This window comes from Dermacentor andersoni, chromosome 2 (assembly GCF_023375885.2).
Source record: "Dermacentor andersoni chromosome 2, qqDerAnde1_hic_scaffold, whole genome shotgun sequence".
NCBI lineage: Eukaryota > Metazoa > Arthropoda > Arachnida > Ixodida > Ixodidae > Dermacentor > Dermacentor andersoni.
The window spans coordinates 224,298,256-224,318,090 of NC_092815.1; the positions used below are offsets into that span (position 1 = coordinate 224,298,256).

General features: G+C 44.0%; 1 protein-coding gene across 3 annotated transcripts in view; it reads right to left on the bottom strand.

Annotated features, from left to right (window-relative positions):
• Window positions 1-19,835, bottom strand: part of LOC126539768 (motile sperm domain-containing protein 1-like) — a 148,839-nt gene that overhangs the window by 82,313 nt on the left and 46,691 nt on the right. For all 3 annotated transcript variants that reach the window (XM_050186609.3, XM_050186610.3, XM_055075753.1), the window contains exon 3: window positions 846-921. In XM_050186609.3, coding sequence (XP_050042566.1) covers window positions 846-921 — 76 coding nt within the window. The remainder of the gene's footprint in view (window positions 1-845; window positions 922-19,835) is intronic.

Genomic DNA, 19,835 nt, shown 5'->3' on the forward strand with positions numbered 1-19,835 from the left:
AGAACACAAGCTATTTTCTCTTCAAAACTGTGTCAAAATTGTTATCAGGAATCAAGAAAAAACATTTCAAAGCATTTCTATTGGGACATAAGTTTTAAATTCTTATGGGAATGAAGGGTTCTGGAATCTTATAGAATGAATCTTATGAAAATTCAGGGGGTTGGAGACACAACATTGACAAAACTGAAAATATTAAAACTGAGAACAAAACTGAAAAGAGTGTGCATGAAAACGTAGCAGGCATGCGGATCCGTCAACCTTTTTTTGTGCTCTCTGGTGCAGGTGATATCAGCCAGAACATTTTGTATGCCTATGTCTTCAAATGGAGTTTCACGGAATCTGCTAGGCATGCACCTGACTCCCACGCAACATTGCCCGGCTTCAGATGATGAAGCTTCACTTGCAAGTTCTCTGCCGCCAGTGCCAGCTTCAGATGTTATAAGTTCTAGATGACAGCACTGCCTGTGCTTGGGCATAAATAGCCATCGGAAATGAAACATGTACATGACACCAATCTCCAAGGCTGCATCATGATTACAATATACACTGTAAAAACTGCCAAGCACGTAAGTTGGGCGACAGCTCAGTCATTAGCATGTCTGGCTCTCAACCATGCTTTGCTGTAGATTCCATGGTTTTCATTGTCAGAGTAAAAAGAATGCATGGCTTACATTAGATTTGTTGCTTTGCTTTGGACTCTCAATGGCTTATGCTGGATTATAGTTTCTTCTGAAAGCGCTCACAATGGGGTATAGCAGCAGTTGATACTTAGTCACTAGTGTTTAGGTTTAGTGGTCTCATATGGAATGTGCAGATACAGCACACAAAGAAGTAGTAACACTCACACGTCAGTAAAGGAGTGGGGCTTGAGCACTCCCTCGGGCTCTGCAACCGCATAGCATCTTGGCGCATTCGACAGCACTGCACAGAGAAATGACAACTTCAGCACAGCAGAAACACAACAGCAACTTGAAATAAAAAAGTTAAAACGGGTAACCACGGAGCCCCTCATGCTCGATGCCACCCAAACAAGCATTTCACTTCGTTTTCAGAATAAAAGGAGCACCGAATGTAATGCGGACGGGCCACTCCAGCTGATAAGGTAACGGACTATCACCACGAGAACTCCCCGACATTAGCCCGATGGAAGGAATCACGCATAGAGCACCCAAATTCTGCAATTCACAGAATGACACTGCGTCAACAGGGGCCATCCCCGTCGGCACAAGGATTGTCCAGGATAGGACCAATAGAAATGATAATGCGATGCTAGACAGAGGCAGCTGCAACAAAAGCAGCCTGTATTTAAAAATTAAGGGTGAAGATTGAGCCGATTAACCATCAGTAGGCAGACAGATCGTGGTGGACACACGGCAACGAACTTCACATTGCTTCAACAGCCATCGATCACTGATGAGCCACCTATACAGACATATTAGCAGAAAGCATTCCGTGACAGTTTGCGGCCCGTTACATCGCCCAGCAGCAAATTTTCGTCACAGCCAGACTGCCTCGGAAATGAGGCCTAATCGATGTTGCATCACGGGGCATTGGGAACTAAAGTTACAGTTTGGTACCGAATCCACGCAAATTTATTCACAGCAGCCACACAGCACTTGGAAAGCCAACAAACTGCCTTGCAAACGAAAGCACATGCATGGGATGGCAACAATGTTGTTCACGGCCGCCATCTTTGCAAAACACCTTACGGTGGCCTCTCATTCCCAACATCATACATAGACGCAGATCAGTCTCTTTTTGTTGCTTCAAGCAATCAGTTACAAGACTAGCCTGGGATGTACAAGGCAGATGTGAAAGTGTCATGGCCGGTTACATACATTTGTGCAAACGACAGATGAACAAGGGTGGGGGAGGGGGTCATCGCGCGAGTGTGCTGTGACCCTCCAGGTTTCAGAATCTTTGATTGGTGGCAAATGCCGCTGAACTTGACAACCAAAGGTGCGGGCAGCATCTGCTTTTTACCATCAGCGCGGGCTATGTGTGAAGCAGTGAACAAGTCGCGTGATGCACGCTTCTTTTGTTTGTCACACAAATTGGCCTTACGACAATGCAACTGCTGTAAGGTTGAGCCTGTCTGTATTTTAAGAAGTGGAAAGAAAGGCTTTCTGTGCAATAAATAAAAGATAGTTGCAAAACACAGGTACACTACCAAATTGAGAACCTCATTGGTATCCAGTACAACAGAGCATCACTAAGTTTCAGAGGAAAAAAAGCCCTTGAATCTATTCAACAGAAATTCTATTGATAAAAAAAATATTTTCCAGACCTTCATACACTAGACTGAGCCTGTAATCAGTGCAGGCATACTAATCTGGTGTTACATTTAGTAAGAGAAAACCGTACTGTATATCTTGATTTCTATGTACTTATGTTACTGATAACTTGATCATACATTCTTGTTATGCAATGCTAGGGGACTCCCGAGCACGTGCAGTGCCATATTTTCTTGCCCAAAACTTATACGCATTAAATTTTGTGAATAATGTTCCAAAATTTGACTTGATATTCAATTCAAAATCTACTAGTATTTGCCATTCGCACCCTCCTCCTTTTAAAGGGAAGCTGAAAGGTTTTCCAGAAAAAATGAGTGAAGAGCAGTACGCCGTGGTTTTCAACCCTCTGAATTCGAATATCGCATCGAAATTGAGTGAAAGAAAGCGCAAACATATTTTATTTCGACGAAAAGTGGAGCAGCAGACACACCCAGCTCGCGCGCCTCGTTTCCGCCTGTGATTGGTCGGGCGCCTCGTGACGTCAACAATGGTGTTCGTCCGGACCGACTGCTGCCGCTACACACGAAGCACGGTGCAAAGTAGTTTGGTGGTGTTTTGCTGAGACGGTCATGGAAATTTTCAAGAGCTTGCGTTTCCCTGAGGAGTTCGGCGTTGAGTCCAAACTCTACGAGAGCGATTTTGCACACGACAGTGACGGGCGACGGCTTCGAGCGACAAAACGGGCCGTCGCTTGAACAAATCGCTCAGTGTTGTCGCTCGATCGCTCATTTCTAGAAATCTAGAACTTGTCACCCGGAAATGCTATAAGCGACTAGCCAATTGTGCGAAGCCGAAACTGGATGTACATAACTCAAATACTGCTGTTTGTCGCAAGGAACGAGCAAACTATTGAATTTTACACGTGCGAGAATAAGAACCTAGTGCAAGACCTTCAGAAATATTTTATGCTCCTTCTTCAGTAAAATACATCAACTTAAATTGATAAAGCATGCGTCACGCTAGTTTCGGCGTGTATATTGCTGCCCTCATTCCGGGAAGTCGTCGCTCGCGTGGAGTTCGGCTTGCAGATAACGAGTGAACGCGACAGCCATCGCCTCGCTTGTAGCGCTGTCGCTGTCGCATGCAAGATCACTTGTAAGGGGTTTATACTTGTACATACTACACGTACGTACATACTTGTACATACTACATGTACGAGCGGATTGCGAAGAGCCGGCCTCTCCAAGAAGCAAAAAATTCTGGTGCAAGCACTGCTTTCCACGCGAACGAAGGCGAAGTGTTAGCATCTCCTTGTGTTGGAAATGTTCTTTGGCGAGTATGTTTTTTGCTAAGCTGCATTCAGCGTTCCAGTGAGTACGTTTCCGGGCAAACAGCTGTAGTGTTATGTTCCTGCATGCCTCCTCGTAGAACGTAAGTGGTGATGCGATCTTCAGCATTTGTGCGCTGCCCCAAAGCTGTCGGCAATCTACACAAACGGTTTAAACGCGGGAAAAGTTTACCGGCTGTTGTAGTACGTGTAGTATAGAACCTTCATCAGCACGCCATCCGCACGCTACTCGTAACTGGCGAATTCCGTCGGCTACGTGAGATGATCGGTTTCTTATGTGTGCGAGAGAAGGGGGAGCGCAGCGTCTTGGCGTGAGCAGGCTTTCCAACACATGCAAACTTTACGCTTGCACTGCGTTATGGTAGCTGCATGCACGCTGTTTCACAACACACGTGCGAATAGAAAATTTGCGCCGCTTGGCGATGAAACCTGCGTTAAGGGTGGGCAATAAACATGCACCTTCCGTTCAGCGTGCTAACTATTTTTTTTTAGGAGAACCCAAAGCACGCATTATTGATAAACTCCGGCAGTAATTGTCACAGAAGTGGTTAGAGCACAACACTTGTTCTTGAGCGCTTGAAGTTGTTTCGCTTCACAGCAGCCTCCCATTTAGCTGAAAGCTTCTTGACTTGCAGGAACTAATGGAACATCGGAATATCGTGGCGGCCGCTGGTGTTTGTGCAAGCGTAGGCTGCACAGAACGCCGGCATGATCGGCCTACAAGTTCAATTGATGCTGCTGGGTTCTTTAAGTGCACCCAATGCACAGTACCACAAGTGTCTCTGCATTTAACCCCCATCGAAATGTGGCTTTCCCGCGCCTTCTGGTTTAGCAGCGCAATGCCACAGTCCCTATGCCCCATTGCAGGTTATTCAAGTGCCAAGAAAATCCCAGTTATAATCAATAATTGTTATAACCGGGTTGCATGAAAAAAGCAGGGGTACAAATATCCGAACATTTCAATTAGGCAGAAAGTACAGTGGAACCCAGTTATAGCATTATTGGTTTTAACAATACTCAAATGTAACAATGTGCAGTCCTGGCACCGCGAACTTTAGTGTGCGTTCTATGGTGGAATAAACCACTCATTACAATGCTCCCAAGTTGGGTCATCAGTTATAACAATTCAGTCTACCTACTGGGTGTGTGTGTGCCAAAAGAAAAAAGAATGCAATATCTTTGAAGAAAAAGAAATGAGAGCTGCCACAGCTGCCTATGTGCTCATCACCTTCGCCTGACCATGGACCTGGGAGAGCTGCCCGGAGTAGCTGCACAGCATCACGCCCGAAGTCTCGACGGACATGCCAAGAAAAGTACGCTTGAAGAGTTTCCCGGACATTACTCACACGCTGGCCCCTGTGTGCAGCTCCGTGGAAATGGGGTGCCCGCAGATTTCGATGGTAAGCATGTACAGCGGCACAGACGACGGTACAAAGCCTGCGTGCCACATGTCGAAAATCGGCGGGTCCTCAACCACAACATTGAGCCTTGCCACGGAAGAACTTGAGCCTGCTGCCGCACGCCCCCGCCAAGTACCCTTGCGACGGCTACCCTGGCCGTGGGCTTGTGTGGTATCTGGGCTTAACGAGGCTGCTGCTGCTGTTTGCTGTTTGTCCTCCCCCTTCGGCATACGCGTGCCAGGTGCCCAGTATTCGCGCACGTGAAGCATTGTGCTTGAGAGAATTGGCACTGTGAGGGGGAGTTGGCACCACCACAGCAACCACAGGTGCTGCCCTTTGTCGCCAACTTGTTGACCGCCGCTTCCGCTGACGGTGAGCCAGTCACACGGGCAATCTCGCCGGCGTCCTTGGCAGCAGTTTCCATTGCCAGTGCTGCCTTCAAGAAGTCATCCAGCAAGGGGTCAGGAAGCTCCAGGAGTCGCGTCTGCATGGCGGTGTTGTTGATGCCGCAGACGAAACGGTCCCGGAGCAGAGAGTCCTGTTGGTCCCCGAAAGCGTAGGCACTCGCTAACCCTCGTAGCACAGCACTGAACTGCCCGAAAGTCGCTCCTTCCCTGCGGCTCCGGTTGTTGAAGGGGAAACGCTCCATTAGTGTGGATGGTGCTAGGTTGAAATACGAGTGCAGTCAATTAGCTGTCAATAAAATGACAGCTAATTTTCCCTGATTGAAGCACAAAGTCCCTGACTTTTCCAGACTATTCAATATCTCTGAGAATTCCCGGTTTTCCCGGTTGGTAGACACCCTGTTATTGTATCCCCATAGTGCTCTGTAGTTCATTATGGCTGCATTTATCTTTCTCTTTCATGTTATTGTTCTTCCCCTGTGTTTCCACATATCTATTGGCTTCGTTTATCCATATACCAAGGTATTTATATTATTTTACCTGAGGTATTTCCTGGCCCTGTATTGCCACTGTCTGTTCACTGTTTTCATTGAGTACCATAACACCTGATTTTCTAACGCTAAATTTAAAACCTACATTCTCGCCTTCCTGTCCAAAGATATAAGCCAGGCATTACAAATCACTTTGCTTGTTAGCTAGCAACACAATGTCATCCGCATAAATTAAACCTGGAAGCTGCTGCTTACTGTATCTGCCTGTTCGAGAGATTAAACCCGATATTACTTCCTTCTAGCGCCCTCTCCATCCTCACCATGTGCATCATAAACAGCGGTGGGGATAAAGGGCACCCCTGCCTCAGTCCCTTGTTGATATCAACTTTCTCCTCGCTCCTCATCCTTTCCCATTCAACGCAAATGGTATTTTCTAGGTAAATCTCTCTCAAAACTGGTGGACAATCGTCGCCTAAGCCTTCCCCTTCCAGAATATTCCACAAAATGTTGCGGTCTACGTTTTCATACGCTCCTGCAATGTCTAAAGAGGCCACATATAATGGTCTGCTTTCTAATCTTGATATTTCAATACACTGAGTAAGAACAAATAAGTTACCATCCAAATGACTACCTATTCTGAAGCCATTCTGAAGTTCTTCCAAAATGCCATTATTCTCTGCCATGCTTACAGCTTGAATGTGATTGCCTGCATTGCTAACCTGTATATTACCGATGTAATGGTCAACGGTCTATATGAGTTAATTCTGTCTTTCTCCCCCTTACCGTTATAAATTAAATTCATTATGATTTGTCGCCAACTGTCAGGGATTCATGTATCTTTTAAAGTTCTTTTCACTGCTTTCACCAGAGCTTCCTTACATTTTGGTCGTAGTTCATTTATCAGCCTAACAGGAACCTCGTCTAGCCCTGTGGCTGTGTGCTTAAGAATTGTCTCTTAGCTTTCTTTCAGTTGAAATTTGTCAGCACGAGCTCCTTTTTCATCTGGTTCTCTTTCATGCCCTTTTTTTTCTTCAAATACAACCTCATCATTGCCTTGGAAAGATTCAGCTGTTATTTTTCGGATGTAGTTTAATGCTGCTTCCCCTTCCAGTTTGTTTCCATCTTCGTCTAGGATATGTTGTTTTGTTGACTACCTGCCTAATAATTATACGTGGTTCCAAAATATTCTAGGTGTGGCCTTCTTTTTCTCATATATATCTGACAACCAACGTTCACCTACACCTTTTATCTTTGCTTGCACCAGTATTTCAACCATAGATTTTTTGCTCCCAGTATATTTCCCATTTACTGGTTACTTCATTCTGCGGCAACTGCGCCTTCTTTGTGTGCTTGTGCTCTCGATATGCTTTCTGTCGTTCAGCGATCGCTTCTCGTATCTCCCTGTTCCACCAGCATTTCGGTTTCTTTTTTTCCTTTCCAACGAACATGTTGTTTCTCTTTCCGTATTTCTGTCGTTATTACACTTAGAAGCTCCCTATATTCAAATGCTTTACTTGGCCATTTGCCAATTTCTTCCTCGACTCTTGTGACTATACTTGTTATTTGTTCAGCGTTCAAATTTCGGCTGGCCTTTTTGCACTCCTTGCACCCTTTCCCAACTACATGTGCCATTTTCAAAATGATGCGTTTATGGTCACTGCCTACGCTGCTATACCCTTCCTCATCAATGACCATTTCTCTCAACCTATCATGAATTCCTTCCGTCATGAGACCGTAATCAATGGTCGATTGTTGGTTTCCCACTTCCCACGTGATCTGCCCTTCACAATTAGGCCCTGTATTCATGATAATGAGGTTATGTTGCTCATAAAGATCTAGCATTGACTTCCCTTTGTTGTCAGTATAGCCATCTAGCTCCTGTATGTGGGCAGTGCACAAAGGCGGTGATCGCACACTTGTAAATAATTACCGTCCTATTTCACTCACATGTATCAGTTGTAAACTTCTGGAACACATCATCGGAAAACATATTTTACAATTTCTAGAATTGAATAGTTTACTTTACTCATACCAGCATGGCTTCCGTACTGGACTATCTACCATTACACAATTAATTGAAGTAGTTCATGATCTCGCTGCCGCCTTAGATGAGAAGCACCAGATTGACGTCATTTGTATAGATTTTGCGAAAGCCTTCGATAAGGTTCCGCATACATAATAAGCTGATCTTTAAACTGAGAGAAATAGGTATCGATGAAAGATTAGTGCTATGGATAAAAGAATATTTAAGTGATCATAAACAGACTGTATGTTTAGATGGCAGCCTGTCGAGTCCACTCCAAGTGCTTTCAGGTGTTCCTCAGGGGTCAGTCTTGGGTCCACTGTTATTTCTTATATATATAAACGATATCTCTTCTGTTGTTGAAGAACCAGTAAAAATGAAGCTTTTTGCAGATGATTGCCTAATTTATTCTACCGTAACCAATGTTCAGGATGAACTCAGAATTAGTCGTTGTTTAGAAAATTTCAGCCGATGGTGTAAATTATGGGGTATGAATATAAACTACATTAACTCAACATACACACATATGACTAAGAAAGTAAACATTCTGCCTTTTAACTATTACATCGATGGTAATTTGTTAGTTCGTACTAACCAGTTTAAATATTTAGGTGTTACAGTTACTCATAATCTGACATGGCAAAAACTAGGTCAAGCTTCGCGAGATGTAAAGCTTATAGCTTATAAAACTTTTGTTAGACCTTTACTTGAATATGCCTCAGTCATCTGGAGCCCTCATCAGAAAGAAATGACTACAAAGTTAGAAAAAGTTCAACGTCGTGCCGCACGCTTCATATGCTCAAAGTACCGCCGTTTAGATTCCGTTACACTGATGTTGCAGTCTTGTGAACTGGAAACACTAGAACTACGAAGGCAAAAAAATCGTCTGAAAGTGTTTTTTAGAATACTACATGGAGATTTAAAAATAAACAAAGATGAGTATGTGCAGCTTCCAGGAAAACAAAGCAGTCGTGTTAATCATCAATATGTTTTACGCCTATACTTTGCTCACAGTGATGTGTTCCGCTTTTCTTTTTTCCCTGCCGTGATTGAACTCTGGAACGCGATACCAAACTTTGTGGCAGGTGCCAGTGACGTTTGTGAATTTGAAATATTGTTAAACATGTATTTTTGTGATTCTGCTGCCGCTTGATGCACCTGTATATATGGTCTGCCTGTATTTGAACCCTCCCTGTAAGAACCCTCAGCAGAGGGTTGACAGTATGAAGAAATAAATAAATAAATAAAATTCATGTCACCTAATAGGATAATTTCGGCTTCATTCCCGAAAGCCTTAATATCAGCACTTATGCATTCCACTAACTCTTCATTCTTCTCTGTGCAATTAATTCAGGTCCACAAATACATTATGCTGAGCCAAGTTTTCTTTCCGCTCATTGTGCCTGATAACCAAAGATGCTCTTACATTTTTAATTTACTCTTTTTCATTTGGCTCCCTGATGGATGAGCATTCCAACTCCCCCTCCCTTTCTTACCTACTTAGTTCTGTTGCACCATTCCCAAACCTAATTCTCAATCACTGGCAGCTATTCAGGGTCTCTAAGGTGCGTTTCTGCAACCACATACACCTCTATTTGTCCTCTATTTAACTGCTCCTCAATCTCTACCAACCTTTCCTTTCTTCTGCCGCCCTGCATGTTTATGTAGCCTATTGCACGGTGAGCTCTCTTTATTGCTTTCCTCCTTATTCTGTTATTGACGGCAATGCTATTCTAAGGCTCCCCTAGGGGACCTTCTTCATTACTACCAACTCTGGCCTCATGAGCATCCATGGGCCCCCTTAGAAAGCAACAGCGCAACCAGAAAGTCGCCAACCCACTTCTCGTCCAAGCCTGTAATTGAAGAGGATCCCATCTCATTCAAAACCACCACACCTTCTCACTTCCCTGTTTATTTCGACAACCTCGAAATCTGTTTCTCTCTCGGCTCATTTTGCATATTGTCTCATTAGCAGCCACTACGGCTGCTAATGAGACAATAGAGACGGCTCTTTGTATGTGACTGTCACGTACAGGCACCTCCGGCACCATGCATACCACGATCTGCACCTGAGGGGACAACTCGCGCAAGTCGTCCACCCCCTTCACCAAGCGTTGGGCAAGTCCTGTCCACCTTTTAGCCCACTGAACACTGCACGCTTTCCCGACTTTCTTGCCAAGTGTTGCACCACTTTTATCTAATGCAAATACCAAAGCCTTCAGAGTATGCGTCTTCTAGCAAAAGCCGATATGCACAGAATCTAAATCCTTGAAATGCCGCAATGTAATTCTCACCAATGTTTTAAAAGCAATCAATGCCACACAGACTTAAGGTATGACGTGTTCGCACGTGGTCAACCACACGACCAGGCTCCCACTTTCCTACCAAGGCAATATTCCCTATACCAAAGCACACACAGTAAAGTCACTAATAGCTATTAGTCTTGCTGTTTCCAAGCTACTATTTAAAGGCTATAAGGACTTCATGATAGATTGTATAAGCGCGACTGAATGAGGACGTAGAAAGAAACAGATACCCAGAAACAGCGCTTCACTTTCAACTGTAGATTTTATTTTTGCACGCATCAATAAATATATATCGTAAGAGTGGAAAAAAACGTGACAGCAAAAAATAATATTCAGTGGCGCATTTTGATGGCTTGCTCATGCACCTTTCCTCTAATTTTGCAATTTCATAGGCCTCCACAATCTCCCTTGTCATCCTGCTATGAGCCCTATAAAGAATGGAAGTACTTTCAAACAAGGGTTTGCAGGAACAATCTTGGCAATGGATAGCCAAATGACCCAAGATTACCCTAGTGATGTTATATTGATTTTCTTTTAATCTCTCATTGATGCATCTGCCAGTTTGACCAACATACATTCTTCCACACAAAAGTGGAATGGCGTAGACAACATTATGAGTGCAGGTTACAAATTGATTGCGATGTTGAGAAGAACATGTGTGCCTTTTGATATTCTCTGTATTAACCTGTTTGCATAGCTTCTATAGATGCTCAGAGGCAGAGAAAACCGTGTCCACCCCTGATTTTGCCACTATTCTTCCGAGATTATGTGAAATGCAATGAATGTATGATTGATACCACAGCAAGCCATCAGTGTCGCTATCTGAAAAGAAGATACTATTCCTCGGTTTACTTTTGTAACCATTGCAGTATATGTTTTCACCACGCCTTGCACACGTGTATGGTTCATTGAAATGCACCACTGAATGTTATCTTTTGCTGTCACATTAGTTTCCGGTCGTACGGTATATATCTATCAATGCGTGCGAAAATAAAATCTATAGTTGAAAGTGAAGCACTGTCTCCGTGTATGTTTCTTTCTACGTCCTCGTTCAGTCGCGCTTATAAACTCTATCATGGATTCTAACCAACTAGCCCACCAACATGTTTTAACCTATAAAGACAATATCCCACCGGGTTGCATGTGTTGAAGCACGTGGCGTGAAAGGACGCTCCGACTATCCTACAAAACCAAATACACACGAAGCACACCTGGGCACATGAAAAAAGTGCGAAAAAACAGAAAAAAGGAAAACTACCCAATTGTTATTTAAAGGCTAAAAAAATAAATCAAAAACAGAAGCAAGCTCAAAGCATGCACAAAAAACTTGTGATTTCGTCGCCGCCATGGAGCCCTGGAAAAACATGTCTATCTGCCACAAAATCTCACGCCATTTTCATGCGCAGTGACACTGGCAGCGCCCCTTGCATGCATTTTACGAGAGAAGCAATAGCAAAACTCTTGGAAATTGGTTGCAAAAGCCAGGTCCATATGTTGGACATGCAGCAGATCTTCAGAAATACTTTAGCGGACTCCAAACAGAAGCTCACTAGTGAACAGGTGGCATCATTTTCGGTTAATTTATCACTGCTCAGCACTGTTAGACAGCAACGCCAGCGATACGATTTAATTCGTAACTTGCTGGGAGTCATTTGGTTACAAAATTTTTATGCTAGTGCGGCGTAATCATGAGCGGCATGCTTTTTTCTCGAGCTCGGCAGAAGGTGACAGCTACACCTCTTTTCGCTACAACATACGCACATTAGTTCGCAAAAAGATCCATCAAAAATCACAACATTGCCAGAGTGCGAAAATTTAAACTGATTCGGAAAGTGCAATGCATGTACTAACTACTGAATGGCTATAAGTTGATAAGAAACGGCTCCAACATGTCGAAATCGGCAATCTAAAGCATCAATCGCCGGTGATCGATTTGAATAGGCGTAACGAAGGAGTTAAGGCGGCGCGCGATGTGGGCATCATGTTTCGCTTACGCGGCATCCAGCGTCGCCCACCATCTCGATTTCGTTTCGGTTTCCTGTCGCCCTCTTAAAACACCATGCAATAGCAAAACAACAAGACGCATCTCGGGCCACCGGAGCACCACCAGCTCAACGTGCGTCAGTGTCCCATGCCGCAACGATTGCGCGACACTTCGCATTAGGTAGGTGTCAATGATAGTTGAGGCTGTTTTTATTACTTCGGATCATACGTTTTCCCCGGTTAGTACGTTTTTTCTCAAAAATGTATTAACGAGGTTCTAATGTAATCCATGATATGCCTTAAGCCATTCTACAAGTACTAACAAACGCCTTTAAATTTTTTTGTTGTTGTTGCTTGGTTATTTTTCTTTACTAAGTGTGCTTTTTTTGTTTTTCGCTCTCGTGTTATGTTTGTAGCATTGGGAAGGTGCTTTAAGTTTATCTTTAACCAGCAACCGCATTTCACCAGCTAACAAATGTTAAAGGTAATCACTCAGCACAAGACGCTCCTTTCTGTATCGGAAGTCTTTCTAATGTTATCGATGGTTCCATCTGTTGTCTGTGTCTATGTTGTCGTCGAGCCTCATGTAATCAAATTCTGTGCGTGACGGGAATACTGGTGTACATCCTAGAACTTACCCGAGCACCAATGATTACACTGGAAGGTTTATTGAGTCAGGTATAAATAGCCAAAGCGTCTGATCTGCAGATCCAATTCTGAATGATCGACGACTTCACTCGCTCAGCTATCATGGTACTTGAGTGTTAGTTGTTTTGCTGGGCACAAGTTCGTTCAACAAACAGTTAGTTTTGTGATCTACAGTTTTTGCTGCTGTGTTCTTCACCGTTACTACGTGACAGTATGATACTGACATGTGTACTTATTTATCCTTTTCTCGGGGATTGCATTTCACCCCTTAACAGCTTAAAGTTACTGCTCAGCGCAAGACACGCCTTCATGATTTCGAACTTGTGCAAATGTTATCGTTCAGATTATCTGTCATTTATGTTCTCGCCAAACCTTGTATAATCACATTGCATGTGCGACACAAATTGTGTAGCAGTTTCTAGAAACCACACAAGCACCAGCGATTACAGTGGAACCTTCGACAAGTGATGTAGAAAAGCCAATACACTTGAACTGCTGATCATATTTCAAAGTTCGCCGACTGTGTTCGCAGCTACCGTTGTGCTTCAAGTGTCACTTGTTTTGTGGGCTTAAGTCCACCCAAGAAAAGTTAGTTTCGTAATTCGGTATTGCTACTGTGTTCTTTACTGTCACTACAAGGTGAAAATACGATCGGTTTGGCAATGTACCGAACATTGTTCCCGAAAGACCGTGTTTTCCGGGAACACATGAACTGCTATAAGAGAAGCGTAACAGTGCTTTTTTTGTGTTTCAATAGCAAACATTGGTGCCAGGAAACAATATGTAACAGGATCACATGAACGAACTTCTAGTGCATATATACACGACCATATAAAATATGACTATGCATGTCACTTTAACGATCATCACATCTAAGTGCAGGCATGCACAGGTGGTTTGTCTATCCTTACCGGGATGTTCCACAATAAATCAGCAGAAATAGCATTAATCTTATGTCTGACAAATTCTTCGGTGTTCAAAAACAGTACATATCATAAAGAACAGTTTTGGATGACCATCTCTGTGAAAGGGTTGTTTAGGGGTCGAGAATCGTGTACACATTCGACACCACAGACATTTTCCTTCTTAATTTTTGCACATGCTGTTTCTCGTATTGCCTGATGGTTGTGTTTGGATGCTTGCTTGATCGCAGTTGCCTCCACAGACATATAATGTACAGGCCCTTTTATAAGTACTGTCACTACTGTGCACCACACTAAACTTGAAAAAAGGGGAGTACCAGCAAAACACAAAGGACACGCACACAAGGAAAAGGCATTACAGACGGACGGACGCTGGACTTTCAACTGTACTTCATTGAAATTTACACTGCCGCACATAACCTCCGATGCATACGCATCTTCAACCCCTCCCAAGACATGTGCATAGATAAGACCTCAAAGATACATTACTGTGTGAAAACATCTGACGCATGCGCAAATTCTACTCCTCCGAAGACCAGTGCATGAATATCAGTTTTTTATTAATCATATTTTACCTAATCGATAGGTAAGCACGTTCCTTGTTTGTTAAACACAAAGACGTATCACTGACAGAAATTTCTTTCTCATTTCCAATGTGAAAAGCTTCTAAGATTTCGCGTTCGTATTTGGTCTTGCCCTTCCCTAAAATGGTCACACGACCGAACAATGGCGCACACTTTTTTTTCACTTATTGCAGCCGCGGTAATGAACCGCAAAATTGCTTCCCTGGTCCCCACTTAAGGATAGGTTATGTTCTTGCAAGCACTTATTAACACACCTACCTGTCTGGCCTATATACAGACTTTACCACAAGCCAACGGAATGCGGTAAACAACACCAGTGTTGCACTTGATGAAGGGTGTCACGTGTTTAACTTTACAGGCCCCTCTCTTCGTCCCCTCGTTTTCAATCCTCCCGCACAAGCTAGCCAATTTGCAAGGTGCAAAAAACATAACGCTTACACCTTGCCTTCCAGCCACCTTCTTAAATCTGTGGGAGCTTTCATGAATGTATGGTTTTGTAGAATGTATGGAATGTATGTATGGTTTTGTGGAATGTAGTTTGGGGCGAAAACATCCAGCAGACATGGTCATTGTCATGAAAGCTTAGCTGTAAGTCAAGGCATCTAATTCCTTTCTCATCTGGCAGTTCGTAGGTGAAATTTAAACCGCGAGAGCATTCCTTAAAACCAGATAAAATACCCTGTGCTATACTATCTACTATGTCCCCTGGTGAAAGCCTTAAAAAGATAAACAAATCGTCAACGTATCTAAATACACGAACCATATGATCGTTGTTCAAGGATGTGACAATGAGGTTGTCAATTTTTGCCAACAAAATACTGCATAGCACTGGGGCAATGCTAGACCCAATACAAATCCCCTTCTTTTGCAAAAATATGCGACCCTTAAACTCAACCAGGGTAGATTCTAAATAACAGGACAGCAATTCAAAAAACGCTCCAATGCTCATGTCTACTAGGTTTTGAAAACGAATCTCCCCACTAAGTTCAATCGCTTCATGCACCATCACAAACAATTCATTGTGGTGAATTGAGTAATAAAGGTCTTCTATGTCTAGGAAAATGGGTGTGGTTGCTCCAGGTAGGCCGTCCTTTAACACTGCCACCAAGTTCGCTGAACTTTGAACAGCGAACAGGTCTGCTGGCTTCAAGGTGTTCAAATGACGCTGAAGGAAGCTTCGGTAATGTATCTTCGCGGTGTTATCTATCCACATGTCTTGGGAGGGGTTGAAGATGCGCATGCGTCAGAGGTTATGTGCGGCAGTGTAAATTTCAATAAAGTACAGTTGAAAAGTCCAGCGTTTGTCTGTGTCTAACGCCTTTTCCTTGTATGCACATCCTTTGTGTTTCGCTGGTACCCCCCTTTTTTTGAAGTCCATCATGCACCAACTGGCCCAAGAGCTTGCGCTAATGCACCGCACTGCTTGTGGAGCATGTGATCTGAGCATGAGCTGCCGTTCTACTTGGGCCTTCTTTTCTCATGCACACTTATTTTCAAGCAGTCAGCTTCTCCAAGGATGACCTCAACTCTTGTGACAGTAGTATATAGCTGCTTGAAATAGCCTTTTGTGGATATTATGGAGCTCTTCATGCAGCAAGTGTCATGCTCTCCAAGGACAACAGTTTTCAAAACTCAAAAAGACGCTCGCATACCAGTTGCCTCATGTAAAATGCTCCACATATTGCTTCTGTGTGGCATACATAGCATCCTCAATAAATTCAAATTTTCAGCATACAGCAAGTAAAGTCATGGTGCTAAGCTTGCTGAAGAAAAAGTTAGCAGCGCATATTTTTTAGGCTGACTCTTCCCAATACAACTCCAAGATCAAGTGCATTCACTACAATTAGGCTTTTGTCGGAGTGCTTGCTGATGCTCGAGCTCGTTCTTTTGGTGAACGACACATTTGCATCCCTTTTCTTGTCCTTGAGATGTGCTCACAAAGACTGAAATAAAGTTGGGGGATTGCACCAGGAACCAGCATCAATCTCCCATGAGGAATCAATACTTTTTTTGTTATAAACAATAACATGCTAGTAATACTTCAAAATATAGTTGTACTCAAAATGATGTTCGCAGACTTTAGACCTATCTGCGAGTCATTTTTTGCTTTCAGCAAAGCACGTGTTTGCATTTTTAACCCTTTCAGGGTGAATGACATAAATATACGGTGCTGCGAACAAGTCCAAAATGGTCGATGCCATATATTTATGGTGCCGTCTGTACATTTAAAAAGCACAACAATTTCCTCACTTTTTTCTTTCCTGGCATGTGCTGCCACTATGTGGGAGTACAGGGAATTTTTTTCCTCGCGCCTCCCTCTTTTGGTTTTCGTTGCATGGTTTGTTTTAGAGCTAGTTCACTCCGGCGTGTTTGTATACTACCGCTCACGCATTGGCACGCAGGTGGGCGTGCGGCAGTTTGGGTTTCGTTTTGCGGGCGTTTTCTGCTTCTTGCACTCACAAAACTGATGACTACCTCATTACTAATCGCTCAAAAAGCGACCACCTGTTTCTCGCTCGTTTAGTGCTCACAGGGGTGCGCATAGGAAGGATGTCACCGTGCATGCTTATACTTTTCTCTTTTTTTTTTTTTTTTTGATACTCGCGAAAACTATTAGCCTCTGGTTGGCAATAAGATGAAGATTAGCAGAAGTTTTTCACACGTCTTGCTTTTTTGATGGGCACACAACCACACAGTTTTCTTGAGTGTGCTCACATACGCAGTTGAATTATGCTATGGATGTAAATATCAGGGTAAGAGCAGGAATATTTTACACTTGCGAAATATTCTCATGTGCACATTTTCTAAGCCTAGAACTATGTGCATAACAAGGCATCAAATTTTCAATTCTTATAAGTTTATTTCCTTTTTTTATTGTTGTTATTTATGAATAAACAGTACATATATACTAATGCAAAATATTTTTTTCTCACTTTATGGTCACCCTAGAAAAATTACAGTAAATTTTCTTTGAAATAGGTCCCTCAGAAGAATAGAAATTTGCAATAAAAAAAGTTTACCCTGGACGGTCACATATGGCGAAAAAAATCGACCCCTAAAGGGTTGAAGCTAAAAAAAATAGTGACCATCATCATCCCCATATGCCTGGCCACTGGTGCAACCGAGTGCAAAGCAGGTCTGCATAGGAAACTTTTTGCTGTTATGACATACAGAAACGCTTCGGTATGAAGCTTTTCACTGTAAAAAACCACCACGCGTCACAAAACACCAACAACAACATAACAGTAGCGGCAGATGAAGCAGCACCACTGAAGTGCCAGGAGCGAAGAAAGAAGCAATCGCAGTGCCACTAGTTCGCGTGACCAACACATTGCCCACCTATCAAGCGGAGGTGTGAAACTTAAGCATGTCTAAGAACATTGGTTTACAGTGCTAATGATCTACCCACAACCTAACTTCCTAGCCATTCATGCAGGGGTGCCACAAGGTAGTATATTAGCACCGGTATTACTTAATCTATATTTATTTATTCATTTATTCAAAAAACCTCACAGGCTCCAGCAGGAGTATTGTGTGAGGGGGGATTATACAATATTGTTACGGGTGAAGGAGACCATTTATAACCCTTACGAATGAAGGGGACCGTTTACTTTAAGTCGCGAAAGTGAGCGCTAGAGCGGCCAGCTGGTTGATCAACTCAGCGTCGTTCTCTTCTTCCTTCCCCCACTCGGGACCGCAAGCACGTTCACCAGTCTTCGTTTTCTTCAGCTAACATTCCTCTCGTCACAGACGAAGCCCGCCGGGCAAGTCAATCCATTTGTCGTGACGTGAACAATTTCAAGCGGGCGACATGGACCACTTGTGTCTTGGCAGCTCTTCTACCACTCGCTGTGAGGCGAGCTATGTCATACGTGACTTCCGTGAGTCTGTTAATAATAACATACGGTCCATCGTAGGTGGCCAAAAGCTTTTGGCATAACCCGCGTTTCCGTACTGGAGTCCACAGCCAGACTAAATCACCAGGGCAATAGGTTACCGGACGGTGGCGAATGTCGTAGCGTGCTTTTGATCTGTCCTGCGATGCCAAAGTGCGCAAACGAGCAATACGACGAGCTTCTTCGGCAAGGCAGAGAGTCTTGGCGACAGTGGGATCTTCATGACTACAGAAAGGGAAAACAGTGTCAATTGTGTACCGGGGTGGCCGTGCGTACAGCAGGAAGAAAGGCTATAGCCGGTAGTCTCGTGTTTGGCGGTGTTGAACGCGTACGTGATAAAAGGCAGTACGTCATTCCAGTTCTTGTGGTCGAATGAAACATACATAGATAGCATGTTTACAATTGTTTGGTTGGTACGCTCCGTAAGTCCATTCGTTTGTGGATGGTATGGTGTCGAGTGACACAAGTGGGAATCACAAAAACGAAGCCGCTCCTCTAAGACGTCCGCTGTGAATTGTCGTCCACGGTCGCTGATGATCACGCGAGGCGGACCATGTCGCAGGATCACATATTGCAACAGGAATGTTGAAACGTCAGTGGCAGTTGCGAAGGGCACGGCCGCCGTCTCACAGTAGCGTGTGAGGTAGTCGACGCAAACAACTATCCAACGGTTTCCCTTGGCTGATTTTGGAAATGGGCCAGGAAGTCAATGCCCACTTGTTGGAAAGGCGTGCTTGGAGGCTGGATCGGCTGCAGGAGACCAGCTGGAGCAGTAGATGGCAGTTTGTGGCGCTGACACTGCATGCAGCTGGCCACATACGTCTCAACAGACTGTCGCATTCCAGGCCAATAAAAGCGTTCCTGAATCCGGTAGAGCGTCCTCGCCGAACCTAGATGGCCAGACGTAGGGTCGTCGTGCATAGCACTCAGAATCGCTGTGCGAAGGCTCTCTGGTACCACTAGGAGAAAACGTGCACCAGTGCTGGAAAAGTTCTTCTTATACAGGAGTCACGTACACAGAAATGGTTTGCTGTCGTTGAGGCGGTCGTAGCGGTAAAGAGCGGTGTTAATTTATCGTCTTTTCACTGTTCGGTTTTGAAGAAGTCGAAGTCTGGAAAACGCGGCGACACAAAAGCCACGAGGTGATCGAAGTCGTCAGCGTCACAGTCTGTGGTGCTAAGTGGCATACGCGAGAGGCAGTCCGCATCAGCGTGTCGTCGACCGCTCAGACAGTGAAGCTGTATTCTTGCAGTCGGAGCGCCCAGCGCGCAAGGCGGCCACAAGGGTCACGAAGATTCACAAGCCAACACAATGAGTGGTGGTCGGTGACCACTGTAAAGGGGCGTCCATACAGGTAAGAACGAAACTGCTGAACCGCAAATATTACCGCGAGGCATTCTTGTTCCGTGACAGTGTAATTCTGCTCGGGCCTACTTAATGAGCGGCTTGCATATGCGATCACATGTTCACGGTCACCGTAGCATTGAACTAGGACGGCACCAATACCTATGCCACTGGCATCCGTATGGAGTTCCGTCGGAGCTGAAGGACTGAAGTGCTGAAGAACTAGTCATGACGTCAGCAGAAACTTCAAC